General features: G+C 42.8%; 1 protein-coding gene across 1 annotated transcript in view; it reads right to left on the reverse strand.

Annotated features, from left to right (window-relative positions):
* The window catches only part of LOC100598560 (rubicon autophagy regulator), a 41,631-nt gene extending 32,602 nt beyond the window's left edge, over window positions 1-9,029 (reverse strand). Inside the window, 1 exon segment of the mRNA XM_030808575.1 lies at window positions 8,949-9,029. Coding sequence (XP_030664435.1) covers window positions 8,949-9,014 — 66 coding nt within the window. The 5' untranslated portion in view covers window positions 9,015-9,029.
* Between the last annotated feature and the right edge of the window lie 14,175 nt (window positions 9,030-23,204).

A 23,204-nucleotide genomic window follows, 5' to 3' on the forward strand; every position in this document is an offset into this window, starting at 1 on the left:
AAACTGGAAATTCTATCTGATGTATGAGCGGCATAGTTTATATAAGAAAGATGATACAGACTCCATCAGTGGGCCCATACTCACAGAATAGGCTTTGACCCAATATCCTAAGATTGTTGAATAGATATAAATTTGTTTTAAATTAAAATAAGATGTTTGAGTTACATATATTATCATTACTTGATTTCCCTCACTTCATCAATCAGTTAGTGATCTAGATCATGTTGCATCAGAAGTTTTTTCCTGTTCTTATCGAAAAATGGTGTGGAGTTCACAGGGTAAATAAATAAAAGAACAAATGTTTGAATGTTGAGGAAAAAACCACCACCATCACCACCACCACCAACAGATGCTGTGAGAATGAGGAACTACCCGCTACCATAATGAGAAGCTACTACGGGCTTTTTTTTTTCTTTGAGACGGAGTTTCTCTCTGTTGCCCAGGCTGGAGTGCAATGGCGCGATCTCAGCTCACCGCAACCTCCACCTACCAGATTCAAGCAATTCTCCTGCCTCAGCTTCCCGAGTAGCTGGGATTATAGGCATGCACCACCATGCCCGGCTAGTTTTGTATTTTTAGTAGAGACGGGGTTTCTCCATGTTGGTCAGGCTGGTCTCAAACTCCCCACCTCAGGTGATCCGCCTGCCTCTGCCTCCCAAAGTGCTGAGATTACAGGTGTGAGCCACCATGCCCGGCCTGAAAAGCTACTATATTAAAACTGAGTGGTGATGGCAAATAAACAGAGAACACACCAGAATAGAAATCGAGAAGTTGATACAAATGCATAGGAAATTAAATACATTCCAAATAAATTACAGATAGAACAATTTGAATGTAAAAAACTAAGCCATAAAAGTAATAGACAAAACCATGGGAAAACATTCTTAATAATAGCAGAGTAGGCTGGGTGTGGTGGCGCACGCCCATAATCCCAGCACTTTGGGAGGCCGAGGCAGGCAGATCACTTGAAGTCAGGAGTTCGAGACCAGCCTGGCCAATATGTGAAACCCTGTCTCTACTAAAAATACAAAAATTAGCTGGGCGTGGTGGTGTGCACCTGTAATCCCAGCTCCTCGAGAAGCTGAGACAAGAGAATTGCTTGAACCCAGGAGGCAGAGGTTGCAGTGAGCTGAGATCGCGCCACTGCACTCCAGCCTGGGCAAGAGTGAGACTCTGTCTCAAAAAAAAAAAAAAAAAAAAATCACACAGTAGAAAAGCCCTTTCGAAGCACCACACAAAGCCCTAAGAGAAGTCATAAAAGAACTGATTAATTTGACTTAATAAAAGTCAGATATTTTGGCACAGTAAAAGCCACCATAAGAAATGTCAAAAGACGGCTGGGCGTGGTGGCCCACGCCTGTAATCCCAGCACTTTGGGAGGCTGAGGTGGGTGGATCACCTGAGGTCAGGAGTTCAAGATCAGCCTGACCTGCATAGTGAAACCCCATCTCTACTGAAAATACAAAATTAGCTGGGCATGGTGGCACATGCCTGTAATCCCAGCTACTTGGGAGGCTGAGGCAGGAGAATCGCTTGAACCCCAGAGTCAGAGGCTGTGGTGAGCTGGGATTGTGCCATTGCACTCCAGCCTAGGTAAAAAGTGAAACTCCATCTCAAAAAAAAAAAAAAAATATCAAAAGACAAACTAGGAAAAAATATTTGCAACTCCCATTACAAAGGACTAATTTCCTCAATAAATAAAGAACATCTATAAATCAGTAGGAAAAGACTAAATCTATTGAAAATAGTAATAAAATAGGAAAAAGTTCACAGGGAAAAAATTCAATGACACTTATAATATCTTTTCAAGCTAAGAGAAGTGTAATCTTCTACTTTTTTTTTTTCTGAGATGGAGTCTTGCTCTGTCACCCAGGCTGGAGTGCAGTGGCATGATCTTGGCTCACTGCAAGCTCCGCCTCCCGGGTTCAAGCGATTCTCCTGCCTCAGCCTCCCAAGCAGCTGGGACTACAGGCACATGCCACTAAGCCCAGCTAATTTTGTATTGTTAGTAGAGACAGGGTTTCACCATATTGGCCAGGCTGGTCTCGAACTCTGGCCCCGTGATCCACCTGCCTTGGCCTCCCAAAGTGCTGGGATTACAAGCGTGAGCCACCGCGCCCAGCCTCTGGTGAGGATATTTATATACATAACTTCCTGGAGAGTAATTTAGCAATAGCTATCAAAATTTCAAATGCACATGCCCTTTAATCTAAGAATTCTAGGAATTTATCCTACAGTAAAGGGCAAAATTATTTACATACAAGCACTGTTACTAACAGCAAATGATTGGAAACAATCTATCCATTCACCAGGGGACTGGCTAAATAAGTGATGGTACATATGTACAATGGAATATTATAAAATGACAGCTGTAAGAAAGAATGAAGAAGCTCTTTATGTAATGATTTCGGATGAATTACAAAACATATTAAGTGAAAAAGGCAAGATACAGAATAGTTACTACAGTATGCTATTATTTATATTTAAAAACTTGCAGGTATAGCAAAGAAAATCATTGGTAATTGCTTTTATAAGCATAAAAATTCTCTGGAAGGGCTGGGCATAGTGTCTCATGCCTGTAATCCCAGCACCTTGGGTGCCAGGGTGGGAGGCTGCCTGAGGCCAGGAGCTTGAGACCAGCCCTCGCAACATAGTGAGACCCTGTCTCTAAAAAAAAATTTTTAATTAAAAAAAAAAATTCTCTGTAAGGAAACTAGTAAATGGTAGTTTCGTATGTGATCAGAAGGGAGCAAGACTTTTCACTGTATACAGTTTTATACTTTTTGATTATCTAGCTACGTAAAATACAGTGTTCAAAAATTAAATATTTTTCAAGTTATAGAGTGATATATATGGTACAACCTTAATATATTTTTTAAAACACATAAATACATAGAAAAAAGCAGAAAATATACCTCAATGTTAGAGTGGTGACTGTTGCTTAGTGTTGGGATTATGGGTGATATTTACTTTCTTCTAAAGTCTTTTTGGTATTTTCTGAATTTTCAACAAAGAAAATATATTACCTACATTACATACTCAGAAAAAAACCACAGAGGTCTTTTTTTTATTATTGATTTTTTTTTTAGTTGGACCATCTATGCTGCCAAGAACTAGTTTCTTCTTGATGGTGGCAAAAGGAGGAATCCTTTCACTTCTCCTATTCAGCTGAGCAATCTCAGGGGCTAAATGTCTCCACATTTCTAAGCAACAGAAAAGAGGCTATCAAATATGCCTTGCCTTCTGGAAGGACTAAAAAGGTAGCCCAGATGCAGCTGTCAAGAAAAATGAGATCCCTCTAAGAATACGATCATGATGTTACAGCTTCCTAAGGCCCTGAGTGAATTTTTAAAAATACAATTCACATTCCATAATGCATCCTCCTGAAAGCCCACAGGGGACATGAGCAGCATGAATCACTGTATCAGCCCCTCCTCCCAACAAGGGCACAACACCCAGAATAGCTCGGTGATGACGCAGCAGCCTGAAACCTTTGAAAGCCCTCATCTTTCAGAGGGAGGAAATGAAAGGGAAAACAAGTTCTTGACACAGACTTTAATTCTCAGATCTTTACAAGGCAGAACAGAGCAGCAAGGAAACTGGCACGGATCTTTGATTCTTCCCACTAGAGCCTGCAGTTGCTAAATGTGTGTGTGCCATATGACAAATCTGCCTGATTTGCTCTGCTTCTGATTACTAACACTACTGGGGTTCTCAGGATAGGAGGCACGTAAAAAAGGAGAGAGAAAAGATAAAATAAAAACAAATGAAAAAACTTAAAAATACTACTGCTATTTTGCAGATGATCATATGCTTTGATATTTTTCATTCTGATGACCGGATACTTTCACAGATATTATCACTTTTTTTTTTTTCTCTGAGACTGAGTTTCGCTTTTGTCACCCAGGCTGGAGTGCAGTGGTGCAATCTCAGCTCACTGCAACCTCCACCTCCCAGGTTCAAGCGATTCTCCTGCCTCAGCCTCCCAAGTAGCTGGGATTACAGGCATGCACCACCATGCCCGGCTAATTTTGTATTTTCAGTAGAGATGGGGTTTCACCATGTTGGTCAGGCTGGTCTCAAACTTCTGACCTCAGGTGATCCACCCACCTCAGTCTCCCAAAGCGCTGGGATTACAGGCATGAGCCACCGTGCCTGGCCAGATATTCTCACTTTTAATAACTATAACAAGATATGTGAATAGTGTTTTGCATTTATCAAGCAGCTTTCATTTGAGATTCTCATTGATTTGACTTGCATTTCTCTTTCAGGCACAGATAGTGAAACTGTCTTGTAATATGGTGAAGTGATTACTCTAGATGACAGTTTAATATTAGTAACAGGGCCAAGAGAAGAACCCATTTGCTATTAGGACACAAGTACCTGACCCATTGAGTGGCAGTGCCACTAATCTGGTAGCTATTTTGGTCAGCAACCTGGGAAACTTGCACTGAGTTTCTGTAAAACACGCTGGCAGGATTCTCAAGTTTCTGACTTGGGAGACTGAGTAGGTAAATGCCACAAATAGGAAGAAGGGCAATCTCATGAGAGAACATAAGTTTAGTTTTGGTCATGTTGTGCTCGGGCCTGAAAGACAGCCAGACAGTAAGGTACAGGAGACAGCTAGTCTTCTGGATTTAGAGTTCAGCAGAGAGGTGAACCTGCTGAACCCTGAGGTGGGGGTCATCAATGGGTGAGTGATCGTGCAATGCGAGTGGATGAGACTGCTTCAGGAAAATACACAGAGTAAGAAGAGAGAAGGGCATACGGCAGAACTGCATTAAAAAAAATTCCAGGCCAGGTGCGGTGGCTCATGCCTATAACCCCAGCACTTTGGGAGGCTGAGGTGGGCAGATCATGAGCTCAGGAGTTCGAGACCATCCTGGCTAACACGGTGAAACCCCGTCTCTACTAAAAATACAAAAAAAAAATTAGCCGGGCATGGTGGCAGGTGCCTGTAGTCCCAGCTACTCGGAGAGGCTGAGGCAGGAGAATGGTGTGAACCCGGGAGGCGGAGCTTGCAGTGGGCTGAGATCACGCCACTGCACTCCAGCCTGGGAGACAGAGCGAGATTCCATCTCAAAAAAAAAAAAAAAAAGAGAAAACAAAGACAAAAGAGTTATATAATTTGCCCAGCACCCCTCAGTTAATGGCGAAGCTGAGATTAAAATGTGAGCAGTCTGATTCAAAAGTCCGTAATTTTAACTGCTATGTCGCTTTATTTCCCATGGCCGTGAGCAATGAGTCTAGATTCTGATCTAGGCTCTAACCGATTCCGAAGACTTTTGTCAGTCTATGATACAACGTTGCCTCCACAGTCCTAGGATGGTGCTTTTTGCTGTTTTGGGTTTGCTTTTTTTTTTGAGACGGGGTCTCAGTCTAGGCTGCAGTGGCACAATCACAGCTCACTGGAGCCTCAACCTCCCAGGCTTAAGCAATCTTCCCACCTCAGCCTCTGGAGTAGCTGAGTCTACAGGCATGCACCACCATGGCTGGCTAATTTTTAAAATTTTTTACAGAGATAGGGATCTTGCTGTGTTGCCCAGGCTGGTCTTGTATTCCTGGCCTCAAATTTCTAGTGATCTTCCTGCCTCAACTTCCCAAAGTGCTAGAATTATAGGCATGAGCCACCACGCCCAGCCAAGTATACATACTTTAATACCAATTAGTTGATTAGCTCTTTTCCAACATGATTGCTGGCTGAGAATAAATTCTGATAAAAAAGAAAGACGAGCTTAGAGTTCCAGGTAGTTATACTAGGCCCTGACAGGGGAGGACGTGAGTTAGAACACACAATTATGCCTGTATTTGTGAGGTTCTGATTTTTTTTTTTAAATAGGAGGATACTAAACCCCAATGACTCACTTGACAACTTTCTCCAGAACCAAAATTTATTTAAAACACTGCAAATGGAGTAACTGCCAAAGAGAAAGCAGAAACCTTTAAGTATTATTGGATTCTACTCACTTCAAAACTCAAAAGCTGATGACAGAGTTTTTGAGAATATAAAGAAACTCGGCCAGGCGCGATGGCTCATGCCTGTCATCCCAGCACTTTGGGAGGCCAAGGTGGGCAGATCACCTGAGGTCAGAAGTTCGAGACCAGCCTGGCCAACACGGAGAAACCCCATCTCTACTAAAAACACAAAAACTGGCTGGGCGTGGTGGTGCATGACTGTAATCCCAGCTACTCGGGAGGCTGAGGCAGGAGAATTGCTTGAACCCAGGAGGCAGAGGCTGTGGTGAGCCGAGATCGTGCCATTGCACCACAGCCTGGGCAACAAGAGCGAAACTCTATCTCGAAAAAAAAAAGAAAAGGAAACTCAACATCAGTAAAGATTATATTCTAAAAATTTAAGCTACAATCAAACTACCATTCATAAGCATCAACAACGTATCTATAAAGTAAAACTCAAAGGGTATTCTAAATATGACAGTATTCTATAAATAGTTCTCGGATTGTCCTAGGATGCCAGGAGGAAAATTTAATGAGTCATTGTAGCCTCCTCCTCTTCCTCCTCATCATAGCACATACTGGGAGAGCTATTCCTATTCTCTTAATGCTTTACATACACACCAACCCTAGAGGTAGACAGATGCTACCTCATTTCACTGGGGAGGAAACTAAGGCACGAAGAGGTTAAGTATTTTGCCCACGTTTACACAGCTAAACACATGAAGGAGCTGAAAACTGAATCCAGGCAGTCTGGCTCTACCCTGAGCCACACTACCTATTAACTACTCGTGTCGTAGTTAACATGAGTTAACTACTAACTCTTCTTTTCCCTAGTCACTTTTATGCCTGCTAGTTTTCACAGATATTTTGAGGATAAAGTCTCACTATTCCTACAAAGAAAGCACATTAATTCTTTCTTCCCATTATTAATTTGAAGTAAAGATAGTAATAACAAAAGTCTAAATTTAGGGAACAAGATGAAAATTCTAACTCAAAAAGAATCACAGGAAGAGCTGATTATTTTGTTTCAGGAAAGAGACGTTGATTTTAATTACACCAATCTTATCAAGCCTAAGCAATTAATTATCACTAGAACACACTGGCTTCTAGACAAAAAGATTTCCCATAGTAAAAGTACTTTTAATGTAACTGAGCACATGGAGTTTCACCTTTTCATTCTTTTGTTGTTGTTGAGACAGAGTCTCACCCTGTCGCTCAGGCGGTCTTGGCTCACTGCAGCCTCCGCCTCCCGGGTTCAAGCGATTCTCCTGCCTCAGCCACCTGAGTAGCTGGGATTACAGGTGCATGCCACCACGTCCAGCTAATTTTTGTAATTTTAGTAGACACAGAGTTTCACCATGTTGGCCAGGCCTGGTCTTAAACTGATCTCAAGTGATCTGCCCCACTCAGTCTCCCAAAGTGCTGGGATTACAGGTGTGAGCCACTGTGCCTGGCCACCTTCTCATTCTGTAGAAACATTTCATGCATGAAAGTCAGAAATAAGTGAACATATTTTTGCCTTGGCTGTTTTTCTTCCTTTATCCGTACCTACTTCTGAAAAAACAGCATGGTTTTAAAACCAAAACTAAGATTCAGAAGAAAAAAGCTTCCTGGCTGTGGTTGGCTAAGTCTGGTCCTCCAAGATGTCTACATCCTAATTCCTAGAACCTGGGAATGTTACCTTTTATGACAAAAGTGACTTTGCAGGTGTGATTAAGGATTTTGAGATGGGGCGATTATACTGGATTATCCACGTGGGCCCAGTGTAATTTTAAGAGTCCTTTAAGAGCGAGGTAGGAATGGTCATAAGGAGAGGGGGCAGGCAGGAATGGTCCATAAGGAGAGAAAGGGATGTGAAAGCAGAGAGGGCTGGGCATGGTGGCTCATGTCTATAATCTCAGCACTTTGGGAGGTTAAGGCAGGAGGGTCACTTGAGACCAGGAATTCAATACCAGCCTGGGCAACATGGTGAAATCCTGTCTCTACAAAAAATACAAAAATTAGCCGGGTGTGGTGGCGTGCGCCTGCAGCCCTAGCTACTTGGGAGGCTGAGGTGGGAGGATTGCTTTGAACCGGGAGGTCGAGGCTGCAGCGAGCCATGATTTTGTCACTGCACTCCAGCCTGGGTGACAGAGTGAGACCCCGTCTCAAAACACAAACAACAAAGGGGGCAGAGAGCCGGCACGGTGGCTCATGCCTGTAATCCCAGCACTTTGGGAGGCCAAGGTGGGCAGATCACAGGTCAGGAGATTGAGACCATCCTGGCTAACACAGTGAAACCCCATCTCTACTAAAAATACAAAAAATTAGCCAGGCGTGGTGGCAGGCGCCTGTAGTCCAGCTACTGGGGAGGCTGAGGCAGGAGAATCGCTTGAACCCAAGGAGGCGGAGCTTGCAGTGAGCCGAGATCACACCACTGCACTCCAGTCTGGGTGACAGAGCGAGACTCCGTCTCAAAAAAAAAAAAAAGGGCAGGGGCAGAGAGAGATTTGAAGGTGCTATGCCTGTTGGCTCTCAATATGGAGGAAGTGGTCAAGAGCCAAAGAATGCAGGAAACCTAGAGAAGCTGGAAAAGGCAAAGAAGTGGATTCTCTGTGGAGCGTCCAGAGGGCGTGCGGCCCTGCAGACACCTTGGTTTCAGCCCCATGAAACCATTTTGGACTTCGATCTTAAGAACTGTAAGATGATAAATCTGTGTTGTTTTAGCCATTAAGTTATAGTTACTTGTTACAGCAACAACAGGAAAGTTTTAAGTTGACCTAATCTTTTGTTGCTGATTTGCTGTCCTACCCAGTGATTTTATTCATTCCATTAACATCTGTGGTCCATCAGACACGATGTGAAAACGTTCTGTGTATTAAAAAAAAATGTATTAAGTCACAGCTGCTCTCTGGGAGTTCACAGACCAGTGGCCTTCATCTCCTCCCTGCCATGTGACTGTTTCTTTTCAACAAGTGAGTCAGCCAACTGGCAAAAAAAGGAGTTCTGCGTACCTGGTCATGGATCAGCCCATGTAGAGGATGCTCTGCATGTCCCTGCAAACCGCTCCAAGCCACCATACTTAGACCAGACGTTGGGGCTGTTGCTTGATACCAAACCCTCCACCGTCGTCTTCAAATTACCCAGCAACTGCCAGTGCTCCCTCCTGCAAGGGCATCAGTTACACCAATGGTTAGTTACCTTTGCTGTACTTGATCTTGATCCTATCAAAGAAAGTCTAAACCGAGGAGCCTCCTGCCCCACATCCTAACATTCTGTCCCCTCTTAATTTTCACTTGGGGGCAAAACTCAACTCTGAGAGAATTAAAGTTATGAACGATACTAATATAAAGACAAAAAACAAAAAGCAAAAACCTTCACATTCAAATGGTACATTATGCTTTGTAAAGGGATTTTCATCTACTATCTCACTCAATCCTCACATAAGTAGCTTATAACCCTAACTTTATAGGGGTATAACCCATTCAGATCCATTTTTATTTTTTGAGACACTTACTCTGTCACCCCGGCTGAAGTGCGGTGGCACGATCACAGCTCACTGCAGCCTCAACCTCCCGAGTAGCTGGGAACTACAGATGTGCACCAACACACCCAGATAATTTTTAAATTTTTTGTAGAGATGGGGTCTCACTATGCTGCCCAGGGTAGTCTCCAACTCCTGGCCTCAAGTGATCCTCCCACCTCAGCCTCCCAAAGAGCTGGGGTGACAGATGTAATCCACTGCACTCAGCCTAAGATCCATTTCTTAACAACGACAGTACCTGCACAATATACAAAAAGATGAAGGCATCCATGCAGAACCAGACATCTTTTGCCAAACAAAAAAGGCAAAAACAACTTCCTATTTCCTGTATTTCCAAGCGCTAACTACAGCATCGTGAAGGACAGAAACTGTAGGACTAAGGCGGTCACTAAAATGTCATTTATGCTTATACTGTAAGAAGCGGCCATCGCAGAGGCCAATGGACCACCAACTTTTGCCCAGTGACTCTGCATCTCCTATGCCTCTTCCTCAGAGCTAACTAGCCTCTGATTTCTTAGGACACAGTTTTCACATGTGCCAACAGGTTACAATCCGGTCTCACAGGCCTGAGAATCAGTCTGACTCATGACGTGACTCTGCATACCTGTGTTCTGATTCATTCTGTACTGATTTACAGGGTTAACTGTTAAAGAACATCATGAGGCTGGGCACAGTGGCTCACACCTGTAATCCCAGCAATTTGGGAGGCTGAGGCGGGTGGATCACCTGAGGTCAGGAGTTGGAAACCAGCCTGCCAACATGGCGAAAACCCATCTCTACCAAAAAATACAAAAATTAGCCAGGCGTGGTGGCACATGCCTGTAATCCCAAGCTACTCGGGACACTGAGACAGGAGAATTGCTTGAACCTGGGAAGCGGAGGTTGCAGTGAGCTGAGATCACTCTATTGCACTCCAGCCTGGACAACAAGTGTGAAACTGTCTCAAAAAAAAAAAAAAAAAAAAAAAAAAAAAAGAACATCATGATAAATCCCAAAAGCAAACATTAAGTACTCTATCATCCTAGGGCTTTGATTCCAAAATTAGCACTGACATCTTAGAAACTTTGAGCGCTCAGATCTACCTATAATTTCCTCTGGACAAAGCTGAAGAATTTCCCTTCCTCACAAGGAAGTGTCCCTGAGGTGCCAAAGCTACAAAAGAATGTGGCTTTTATTCTAAGATACAGCAAACAATCTATATTTGGTATCTGCTCATGTAGAAGAAAACTTCTGTAAAAATTTGATTTACATAGCTACCGTATTTAGTGTCACCTTTTAAAAAAATTTTGATTGATACATAATTGTACATATTGATAGTATACAATGGGTACATTGTGCATTGATCGCAACAAAGTAATTAGCATATCCATCACCTTAAATATTTATCATTTCCCTGTGATGAGAACATTCAAAAACCTCTCTTCCAGCTATTCTGAACTACACCATACACTGCCGTTAACCCTCGTCATCGTACTGTGCAACAGAACGTACTCCTCCTATCTGTCGGTCCCCTTGGACCTGTTGACCAATCTCTCTCCATGCCCTTCTCCCGCCTTACTGTGCAACAGAGCCCCAGAACATACTCCTCCTATCTAACTGTCCCCTTGGACCTCTTGACTGATCTCTCTCCATCCCCTTCTCCCGCCTTACTGTGCAACAGAGCACCAGAACGTACTCCTTCTGTCTAACTATAACCATGTACCTGTTGACCAATCTCTCTCCATCCCCTTCTCCCACCTTACTATGCAACAGAGCACCAGAACGTACTCCTTCTGTCTAACTATCACTATGTACCTGTTGACCAATCTCTCTCCATCCCCTTCTCCCACCTTACTGTGCAACAGAGCACCAGAACGTACTCCTTCTAACTATAACCATGGACCTGTTGACCGATCTCTCTCCATCCCCTTCTCCCACCTTACTGTGCAACAGAGCACCAGAACGTACTCCTTCTGTCTAACTATAACCATGGACCTGTTGACCGATCTCTCTCCATCCCCTTCTCCCACCTTACTGTGCAACAGAGCACCAGAACGTACTCTTCCTGTCTAACTATAACCATGGACCTGTTGACCGATCTCTCTCCATACCCTTCTCCACCTTACTGTGCAACAGAGCACCAGAACGTACTCCTCCTGTCTAACTATAACCATGGACCTGTTGACTGATCTCTCTCCATCCCCTTCTCCCTCCAACCCTCCTCATCCTCTGGCAACCACTATTCCACTCTCTACCTCCATGAGAACAACTTTTTAGATTACCGAGTAATAGCATGTGACAGCTGTCTTTCTGTGCCTGGCTTATTGCCCTTAATGTAACATCCTCCAGGTTCACCCATGTTGCCAAAACTGAAAGAATTAAGGTTGAATTGTATTCCATAGTGTATACATACCCCATTATCTTTAGCCATTAATCTGATGATGGACATTTTTTTTAAGACAGAGTCTCACTCTGTCACCCAGGCTGGAGTGCAGTGGCATGATCTTGGCTCACTGCAACCTCTGCCTCCCAGGTTCCAGCGATTCTCCTGCCTCAGCCTCCCGTGTAGCTGGGACTACAGGTGCAGGCTACCATGTCTGGCTAATTTTTGTATTTTTGTTAGACGGGGTTTCGCCATGATGGCCAGACTGGTCTCAAACTCCTGGCCTCACATGATCTGTGCACCTCGGCCTCCCAAAGTACTGGGATTACAGGCATGAGCCACCGCACCTGGCTGTTGACGGACATTTAAGTTGATGTCATATCTTGGCTATCATGAATAGCACTGCAATAAATAGAGGAGTGCAGATATCGCTTTGATACACTGATTGCATTTCCCCTGGATATATACTCAGTATTGGGATTGCTTGATCACACAGTAGTTCTATTTTTAACTTTTTGAGGAACCTCCAGACTGTGTCGCATAATGGCTGTACTTACATTCCCACCAGCAGCGTGTAAAGGTTCCCTTTTCTCCCCATCCTCACCGACAATGGCTATCTTCTGATTTTTTTTTTTTTTTTAATGTGCAGTGATTAGAATTGGTTTGCTAGTATTTTGTGAAGGATTTCTGCAGCTATACTCATCAGGGGTACTAGCCTGTAGTTTTTCCTCCTGTGTCCCTCTCTAGCTTTGGTATCAGGATAATGTTGGCCTTGTAGAATGAGTTTGGAGGAATTCTCTCTCCTTCGATTTTGTGGAATAATTTGAGAAGAACTGGTATTAGTTCTTCCTTAAAGGTCTGGTAGAATTCGGCAGTGACGACATCAGGCTCTGGGCTTCTCTTTGATGGGAGAGTCATTACCGATTCCATCTCATTACTCACTATTGGTCTGTCCAGGTTTTCTATTTCGTCATGATTCAGTATTGGTAAGCTGTATGTGTCCACAAATTTCTTCACTTCTTCTAGGTTTTCCAATTTGTTAGCATAGAGTTGCCCATAACAGCCTCTAGTGATTCTTTGTATTTCTGTGCTGTCAGTTGCAATGTCTCCTTTTTGTCTCTGATCTTATTTATTTGAGTCTTTTTTCCCCCTTGGTCTAGCTAAAGGTTTCTTAATTTTATCTTTTGAAAAAAACAACTCTTTTGTTAATCTTTTATATATATGTATATTTTTTCATTCTCTATTTCATTTATTTCTGCTCTGCTCTTTATTATTTCTTTCCTTCTACTAATTCTGGGTTTGGTTTGTCCTCGTTTTCTAGTTTCTTGAGGTGCAACATTAGGTTGAGATCTTTCTACTTTTTTGATGTAGATGTTAATTGCTATTTTCTTCCCTCTTAGTACTACTTTTGCAGTATCCCACTGTTTTTGGTATGTTGTGTTTCCACTGTCATTTGTCTCAATAAATTTTCTAATTCCTTCTTAATTCTTCATTGACCAACTGGTTGTTCAGGGGCATGTTGTTTAATTTCCACATATTTGTATAGTTTCCTAAGTTGTTCTTGTTATTGATTTCTAGTTGTATTGCATTGTAGTCACAAAAGATACTTGAATGGCCAGGCGTGGTGGCTCATGCCTGTAATCCCAGCACTTTGGGAGGCCGAGATGGGCAGATCACTAGAGGTCAGGAGTTCAAGACCAGCCTGGTCAACATGGCGAAACCCCATCTCTACTAAAAATACAAAAAAAATTAGCCAGGTGTGGTGGTGCGTGCATGTAATCCCAGCTACGCAGGAGGCTAAGGCAGGAGAATTGCTTGAACCCAGGAGGCAAAGGTGGAGCTGGGATTGCACCACTGTACTCCAGCCTGGATGACAGAGTGAGACCCCATTTCAAAAAGAAAAAAGAAAGAAAAAAGAAAAAAGAAAAAATACTTGATATGATTTCAATTTTTAAAAGTTTGTTGAGACCTGTTTTGTGGCCTACCATATGATACCATATATCCTGGAGATGGTTCCATGTGCTGCTGAGAAGAATGTGTATCCTGCAGCTATTGAGCAGAATGTTCTATAGATGTCTGTTAGGACAATTTAGTCTAGGATATAGTTTAACACTGCTGTTTCTTATTTGATTTTCTGTCTGCATGATCTGTCCGTTGCTGAAAGTGGGGTATCAGAGTTCTCGACTGTTACTGTATCAGACTTTCTCTCCCCATCTAGGTCTACTAATATTCACTTTATATATTTAAGGTGCTCCCATGTTGGATGCATGCATGCATATATACAGGCATCCAACATGGGAACACCTTAATATATAAACACACACACACACACACACACACACACACACACACACACTGTTATACCCTTTTGCTGAATTGACTCTTTATCATTACATAATGCCATTGACTCTTTTTACAGCTTTGGATTTGAAGTCTATTTTCTCTGATAAGTATAGCTACTCCTGCTGTCTTTTGGTTTCCATTTGCATAGAGTATCTTTTTCCATCCCTTTAAGTCTATGTATGTCCTCACAAGTGAAGTGAGATTCTTGGAAGCAGCATATGGTTGGGGCTTATTTGAATGGTTTTTAAAAATTCATTGAGTCACTGTCTTTTATTTGGAGAATTTAACCCATTTATATTTAAGGTAATTATCGATAAGTAAGGTCTGTTACTTGTTTTCTAGTTTTTTTACAGTTCCTTTCTTTCCGTTACTGTCTTCCGTTGTGGCAGTTGATTTTCTCTAGTAGTGTGCTTTGATTCCTTGCTTTTCAATTTTGGTGTGTCACAGGTTTTTGCTTTGTAGTCAGCATGAGGCTTACAAAACACATTTTGTAGTTATAAAAAGTTATTTTATTTATTTTTTAATTTTCTTTTTTTTCTTGAGACATAGTCTCACTCTCACCCAGGCTGGATTGCAGTAGCATGATCTCAGCTCACTGCAACCACCATCTCCTGGGTTCACCCGATTCTCGTGCCTCAGCCTCCTGAGTAGCTGGAATTAGAGTTACAGGACCTGCCACCGCACCCAGCTAATATTTATATTTTTAGTAGAGACGGGGTTTCACTATGTTGGCCAGGCCAGTCTCAAACTCTTGACCTCAAGTGACCTGCCCATCTCAGCCTCCCAAAGTGCTGGGATTACAGGTGTGAGCCACCATGCCAGGCCCATAAAAAGTTATTTTAAACTGACAGCAACTTAAGTTTGATCATAAAGATAGGAAAAGGAAGAAACAAACAAAACCTATACTTTAACTGCATTCCTCCCCAAATCTGGAATTTTTGAAGTCCTATTTTACATATTTTTTATATTGCCTATCTCTTTAGTGTCTTCATCTTTTTAGGATCATTTATCCTAATGATATAATTATCAGTATCAGAGAGTTGAAATACTAAATTCAACTGAAGCTCATACACACTGGTTTGATTAAACCATTATGCCTGAATCTTAGATGCAAGTAAACAGATCACAATGGAGAAATAAAATATCCTTTCCCGGCCAGGCGCAGTGGCTCACGCCTGTAATCCCAGCACTTTGTGGGGCTGAGGTGGGCAGATCACCTGAGGTCAGGAGTTCGAGACCAACCTGACCAACATGGAAAAACCCGTTCTCTACCAAAAAAATACAAAAATTAGCCAGTCGTGGTGGCACATGCCTGTAATCCCAGCTACTCGGGAGGCTGAGGCAGGAGAACTGCTTGAACCTGGGGGGCGGAGGTTTCAGTGAGCCGAGATCGCGCCACTGCACTCCAGCCTGGGCAACAAGAGCGAAACTTCATCTCAAAAAAAAAAAAAAACGATATCTATACGTATACATATATATGTATATATACGTATATATATACACACATATAAATACATATTATACACATACACATATATATATACACATACACATATATATACACATATATATACACATACACACACACACACATATATATATATACGTGTATTATATATCCTGTCCCTATTCTTTAACCATGTTTTCAGCAGATAAGGTCAGTTTTTCCTATTACCTGTTTGGTAATAGTTATTTGAATGGTATCACCCTGTATTCACATGTCATCTTTATATGAGCACAATCAAGACCTTGGAAGTGAACTGGTTCAAAGCAGCTCTTGGTAGAGCCACTTCTGCCATTATACAGAATGTTCTCCTTTAATCACCATAAACTAAATGCACATCTTTCTAACTGTCTCAACCTACGCCTGGATGGAACCAGGCCTAAGTGGCAGGGAGAGTATAACCCATCTCTACATAAATCATTTTCATCAACTCACAATGAAGCCAATCTCAGAATAAAATCCCAACTACCTTCTTCTGGGAGGATCTTGACCACATCCCTCCTTTAAAGAGGAACAGAAAATGCCTCAGTAACTGAAATAAGTATATCTGGGGAAAAACAGTTTTCCTAGATGCCAACTCAGTCTTAAGCTTACCATGTTATAATAAGTAACACTCAAGATTAAAGTAAAAAGCTACAAAACTCTGTAAAGTATTACACTATATAACTAATACATAACTAAAACATAATCACTAAATATGACATGTGAGTATCTTATATGTGATATATATTAAATACATGATAAATAGTAAATAAGTGAAAGTACTATGCAACTGCAAAGTGAGATTCAAGGTAAGAAATACATATTGGTCTATCTTCAATCCCCAAATACTCTTTTTAGTGGTAAAGGAAACAGCTTCAGCTTACTGGCATGTCCCTTCCACAGTAAGCTCTTTATCTGGGACAGGCCCATGGATCACAGCTGAAAGTCAGGTTGTCCCAAGTCAGGTAATGATTTGATCCCCAAAGTGGAGGAAGAAAGGTGTGACATCCACATGATGGAATACCACAAAGAATGAAAACTTTTGACCAAAAAGTTTCTAAAGCTAATTATAGCATATTAAAGTATAAAAAGCAGAATGTAAAATTAGATTTACGATCTCCACATAAAAATACGAAAAGAAATAATATGTTACTAGTGGTTACCTTTAGTAATATGGGGGAACTGTAGAGAAGAGTGGAATTGTTTAGGCCTTTCCTGATACTAGCAATTAATAAAGGATCAGCAGACTGGGTGTGGTGGCTCACACCTGTAATCCAGCACTTTGGGAGGCTAAGGCAGGCGCATTGCTTGAGCTCGGGAGTTCAAGACCAGCCTGGGCAACATGCAAAATCCTGTCTCTACAAAAAACTAAAAAATCCCTTCCCACAAAAAAGGATCAATAATCTGAACAAACCAGAAGCTGGAAAGCACCATAAAGGATTTTTAAAATACTCAAGTATCTGGGGCTTCTACGTTGAAAGACTGTGGTCAGGCAAGTGCCCCTGGGACTTTTAATGCCAGAAAGTACTTCCTGGAAAGAAGTAATGGGTTCTTCCTTCAGGTAGAAAAAATAGAATTAGGTGAAATAATTATTGGTAACACTGAGGTAGCGAGAGACTATCACATGTGTGTTTACTTTTTCTTCTTATCTGGCTATATATTTTCTGTTTTTAATTATCTAGTATTTAACTTGCAGGCTGTGTAGTTGAATGTGCTCCTTTTTACATAAATAATATGCTTTAAATAAATAACATGCTTATAGGAAAAACATACTTGACTCTCTTATATAGTCTCTCAGCTCTGGGGCACCTGGGAGAATGTAACCATTGGCCAGTCCCACACATTTCATGGCTGACAGGAGAATCTTTTTTTTTTTTTTTTTTTTTTTTGTAGAGACTGGAGTCTTACTACGTTGCTGAGGCTGGTCTCAAACTCTTGGGCTCAAGCAACCATCTGCCTCGGCCTCCTAAAGTGCTAGGATTACAGACGTGAGCCACTGCACGCAGCCAAAGGAGAATCTTAATGTCCAGGAGGGAATAAGCAGTACCTGCAGGTGTGCTTTGTAATTCGACACCTATTTAATGCCTGAGTAACATCAAATGTATTGAATTTCAACAATCAGTGGATTCAACATACGGATGAAAAATCCCTTATGTCAGAAACCTAACCACCAACAAACTCCTTAGCATGGAGGTGAAAAATTCTCCATCAATGGCCCCAATCTAAATACTGACTTTGCTGCCCAGTACTCCTCAGGTTAGGTACAGGGACCTTATCACACACTATTACAAACGTGCCAAGCTCACTCTACTGCCATGACTTTATTCATGCAGAGCTCTCCACCTGGAATGCCTGTTCTCACCCCATTCAGGGATTCAGGTCCAGCTCTAACTCAACTTTCTCTCAAAAGGTTCTAAATAATCTGACCCACTATAGCTCCTTTATTAGAACTCCAAAAGCATATGATGTCGCGATACCATTCCTTCTAAAAATACTTTAAGACTGTTATTTAATATTATATAGCTTGTTTCCTGAAGGAAACGGACTATGTATCTTCTATTTCTTTTGTATTTTATTATTTTTTATTTTTTATTTTTTGAGATGGAGTCTCGCTCTGTTGCCCAGGCTGGTGTGCAGTGGTGCGATCTCGGTTCACTGCAAGCTCCACTCCCGGGTTCACACCATTCTCCTGCCTCAGCCTCCCGGGTAGCTGGGACTACAGGTGCCCGCCACCACGCCTGGCTAATTTTTTGTATTTTTAGTAGAGACGGGGTTTCACCATGTTAGCCAGGATGGTCTCCATCTCCTGACCTCGTGATCCACCTGCCTCGGCCTCCCAAAGTGCTGAGATTACAGGCGTGAGCCACCGCGCCCGGCCTATTTTATTTGTGAGACAGAGTCTCGCTCTGTCACCCAGGCTGGAGGGCAGTGGTGCGATCTCGGCTCACTGCAACCTCTGCCTCCTGGGTTCAAGCGATTCTCCTGCCTCAGCCTCCTGAGTAGCTGGGAATTACAGACACCCGCCACCACGTCCAGCTAATTTTTGTATTTTTTAGTAGAGATGGGGTTTCACCATGTTGGTCAGGCTGGTCTCAAACTCCTGACCTCATGATCCGCCCGCTCAGCCTCCCAAAGTGCTGGGATTACAGATCTTTTGTATTTTAATAAGCAGGAAGAAAATGTCACCCAGTAAAAAGAAAATAGACATCATAGTCATTCAAACTGAATTTGAATTTGAATCTTAGCTGCACACAAACTAGATGCACATTCTATTTTTTTTTTTTTTTTTTTTGAGACTGAGTTTTGCTCTGTCGCCCAGGCTGGAGGGCAGTGGTGCGATCTCAGCTCACTGCAACCTCTGCCTCCCAGGTTCAAACGATTCTCCTGCCTCAGCCTCCCAAGTAGCTGAGATTACAGGTGCCTGACACCATGCCCAGCTAATTTTTGTATTTTTAGTAGAAATGGGGTTTCACCACGTTGGCCAGGCTGGTCTCGAACTCTTGACTTCAAGTGATCTGCCTGCCTCAGCCTCCCAAAGTGCTGGGATTACAGGCGTGAGCCACCTCACCTGGCCTAGATCCACATTCTTGACCAAGCCATTTAAACTCCTGAAGCTTCAATTCCCTCACTGTAAAATGGAGACAACAATTGCTTCACAGAGGAGGGTGTAACCGACAATCTAGGGGAAGCATTAACATAGAGCAGAGAATAATATTCTCTTTTCTCTGTCATTTTCCCCCTGTGAACTTCCATTGCATAAATCTAATAAATCCAACAAAATCAGGAAGGGTACCTAGAATAAAGCCTTCTTACCCATTCTGCTTAAAAAGAAAATTCTGCCAAAAATTGTAAAGGACTGGACAGTCTGCAGCATAATGAAGTTTGGTTACAGTGTTCCACATCCAAAGAGTATCTCCACTGCGTTTAAACCAAGGTCAAGTCTGTGGGTAAGCACGGATTGCAAGGCCCTGTTGATGCTGTTGGTCTCTCACTGAAGTAGGAAAGCTAGGAAGGACTTCCTCAAATACGGGATATGACTTTTACATGGTAAAGACTTAAATCTGCTTGACGAATGGAAGAAACTGTCAAGGTGTTACTGCAGCACAACAAGGCTGATTTCATGAGACATGTAAGAAAGACAATCTTATTACTTCACCAGGTTCATCTTATACTGTCTAGGTAACAGAATGCTTTACAAACAAGGTAAAGCAGGCACACACACCACTTTAATAGCAATGGCACGGGAGGAAAGACAAAGTGTTCAGTCTTTTCAGTTTCAGGTAGATGATTTAAATGTAAAGGCATGCTGGGCACAGTGGCACATGCCTGTAGTACCAGCTCCTTGGGAGGCTGAAGCAGGAGGATTGCCTGACCTCAAAAGTTCAAGTCTAGCCTGGGCAACAATGTGAGAACCCTTTAAAAAACAGAAACAGCTGTGGGGAGAGGAATACTGAGAAAAGCTTCAGGCTTAGAGTCCTTGCAGTCCCCTCCTGGGTTCTGACAACAGCAGCTTCCCCAAGAGCTTCAAGAATATGTTTCTGTAATTTTTGTACTAAAAATCGAACTAGCAATTGCTAGTTTGCTTTAAAATCATGTGATCACCCTGCTTTGCTACCAGTTCTATGTAAACTGTTAACCCCTGGCATAATCAAAGAGGGACGGGAAAGAAAGAAAACAGGAAATTTAAAAATGTGAAAAAAGGATAAATGGGAAGAAAGTGGCACTTCCAATGACAACAGTTCCACTAGCATCTGCCCAACTGTAAGAGGAATGACCACAACGTTCACGTCTTCATTCCTCAAACAAATATTCAGCGAACACCACTACATGTCAGGCACTGCGCTAGGCACTGGTGCTTAAAGAGGCGTTATAGCGGTTAAAGAGGAAGAGTCCCATCTGTCAGAGAATTCAGAACGTAATGGGGGAAATGGGTACTTACATAACCATGCTATGAAGGCAGATGTCAGATGTGCTCTAATAGAGAGGGATGCCTTCTAAAGGAGCGTCATTTAAGGGACGACTAAGAGCTCTCCAGGCAAAGAGGGAGGTACTGCAGTGAGTGTAGAAAAGCAAGAATGAGAATGGCGAGAAAGATGTGAGAGTGGGTGAGTGTGCCATGGTTTTGTAATTGGAAACTTCATTAAGTACTAACATACAGATTCAGGCCAGGCGCGGTGGCTCACGCCTGTAATCCCAGCACTTTGGGAGGCCGAGGCGGGCGGATCACGAGGTCAGGAGAACGGCGTGAACCCGGGAGGCGGAGCTTGCAGTGAGCCGAGATTGTGCTACTGCTCTCCGGCCTGGGCAACAGAGCGAGACTCCGTCTCAAAAAACAAAAAAAGATTCAGTACCAGAGTGAGGAGTTTTGACATAGAAAATATTCTATTTTCAATAGGAAAACCACTGAACATTGCTTTTGTTTTTTTTGTTTTGTTTTGTTTGCTGTTTTGAGATGGAGTCTAGCTCTGTCGCCCAGCCTGTAGTGCAGCAGCGCAATCTCGGATCACTGCAAGCTCTGCCTCCCGGGCTCACGCCATTCGCCCTGGATGTGCCCCAAGTTAGTTGTGCCCAAGTTGAGCACATAACTTAGGCCTGACGAAGCAAAATAGCCCATACCCTGACCACAAGAACAGAAACATAACTCAAGTCAGTCCAAAAAGAGTCAGCCCCGGGATTTTTGCTTTTGCTGGAGCTGCTGGGACTGCATCTTTCTTGTTGCTAGTATTGCTAAGCTTGGAGTTGCTACGGTAACCTGTAGAAGAGTCTACCTGAGAATGAAAACAACACATCAGGAAGCAGAGCCAGAGACAGATACAAATTCTTAATTTGAACACCCATATTTGAGCATTTCTGAAGCAATAATACATCCTAGATTTTTTAGTACTATAAGCCATTATATTTGGAAATGGAGAGAAAAAGAAGGCTTCAAAAGAAAAATTAGGAACAGAATTTTAGACCTGGTGACTACTTAGATATGGGGAACGGAGAAGAGCGAAATGTCCAGTGTCACTCTGACGTTCTGGCTGGTTGAGGGAGTGGAAAATGCGATTAACAGAGATCAGAGGAGGGCAGGTTTTGGTCAGTGGAATAAGCTTAGTTTGGAGATGCTAAAACGGACCTTACTCCTTGAATTCTGACTGTATCTGGATCACGGTGCCAGGAACACTGAGCAGTGCGTGTACCTGAGTTGCACGCTCAGCAGCAGACTGCATGGCCAAGGCGGTCTAGGGAGACAGAGCAATGCCAGAAAGACCATTCCTCTAGCATTTTACCAGTCTAGTAGTTTGGTTTTTTTTGAGACGGAGTCTCGCTCTGTCGCCCAGGCTGGAGTGCAGTGGCGCAATCTCGGCTCACTGCAAGCTCTGCCTCCCGGGTTCACGCCATTCTCCTGCCTCAGCCTCCCAGTAGCTGGGACTACAGGCACCCGCCACCATGCCGGCTAATTTTTTGTATTTTTAGTAGAGACGGGGTTTCACCATGTTAGCCAGGATGGTCTCGATCTCCTGACCTCGTGATCCACGCCTCAGCCTCCCAAAGTGTTGGGTTACAGGCATGAGCCACCGCGCCCAGCGTAGTGTAGTAGTTTTACCAGGCAACCTCAAAATAACTGGCATTTAGGAAACGGAGGGAAAGTGAAGTATCACCCCTAAGCTCCACAGCATCTTGCTGGAGTGATAGCTAGACGGAAAACAATAGGCAAGTCCATCACATAAGCACACTACCGGGGGAAGTGGAAAGCTAAGCCAACACTGTAGGTCCCAATGTGTTCAACTCGGATGAAGGAGCCACTGAAAGACGAAGACCAGTGATACCCTTGCAAACAGTCACTTGTGGGGGAGACACTCGCTTTATTTCAAAAAAACTAGCAAGGGGTGGATTCGACATTTTTTCTACCTCCTACCTATCAGGCTCTCAGGAGCTTTATGCACGTTGTTTTTATTGAATCCTCAAAACTTCTCAGGCAGGAAAGCCTTATTCTTCCTACTCAGGCAGGTTAAGTAAAGTAACTTGATCAAGTTAAGCCAAATTAAATCTGTGAACTAGGATTCAAATGCAGATCTGACTTTAAAGCTTATTCACATTTCATTATATCAACTACTTAAGGAAAATATACTGATCCTTCGTTTTTAAAATGACACTATTGGCTGGGCACAGTGGCTCATGTTTATAATCCCAGTGCTCTGGGAGGCCAAGGCGGCAAGATCCCTTGAGGCCAGGAGTTTGAGACTAGCCTAGGCAACATGGTGAGACTCTGTCACTACAAAAATTTGAAAAAATTAAAAATTAGCTGGGGTGGTGGCACACACCTGTAGTCTAGCTACTGAGGAGGCTGAGGCGGGAAGATCACTTGAGCCAGGAGTTTGAGGCTGCAGTGAGCTATGATTGCACTATTGTACTCCAGCCTGAGTGACACAGTGAGACCCTATCTTTAAAATAATAAATAAATAAAAATGATGCTATCTCATCAAGAAGACTGTTTCTGAACTGGGTATTTCATTGGCCATAGAAAGGTTATGTTTGCAGTAACCCAGTCA

Source organism: Nomascus leucogenys, unplaced genomic scaffold (assembly GCF_006542625.1).
Source record: "Nomascus leucogenys isolate Asia unplaced genomic scaffold, Asia_NLE_v1 000685F_117583_qpd_obj, whole genome shotgun sequence".
In the NCBI taxonomy this organism is placed as follows: Eukaryota; Metazoa; Chordata; class Mammalia; order Primates; family Hylobatidae; genus Nomascus; species Nomascus leucogenys.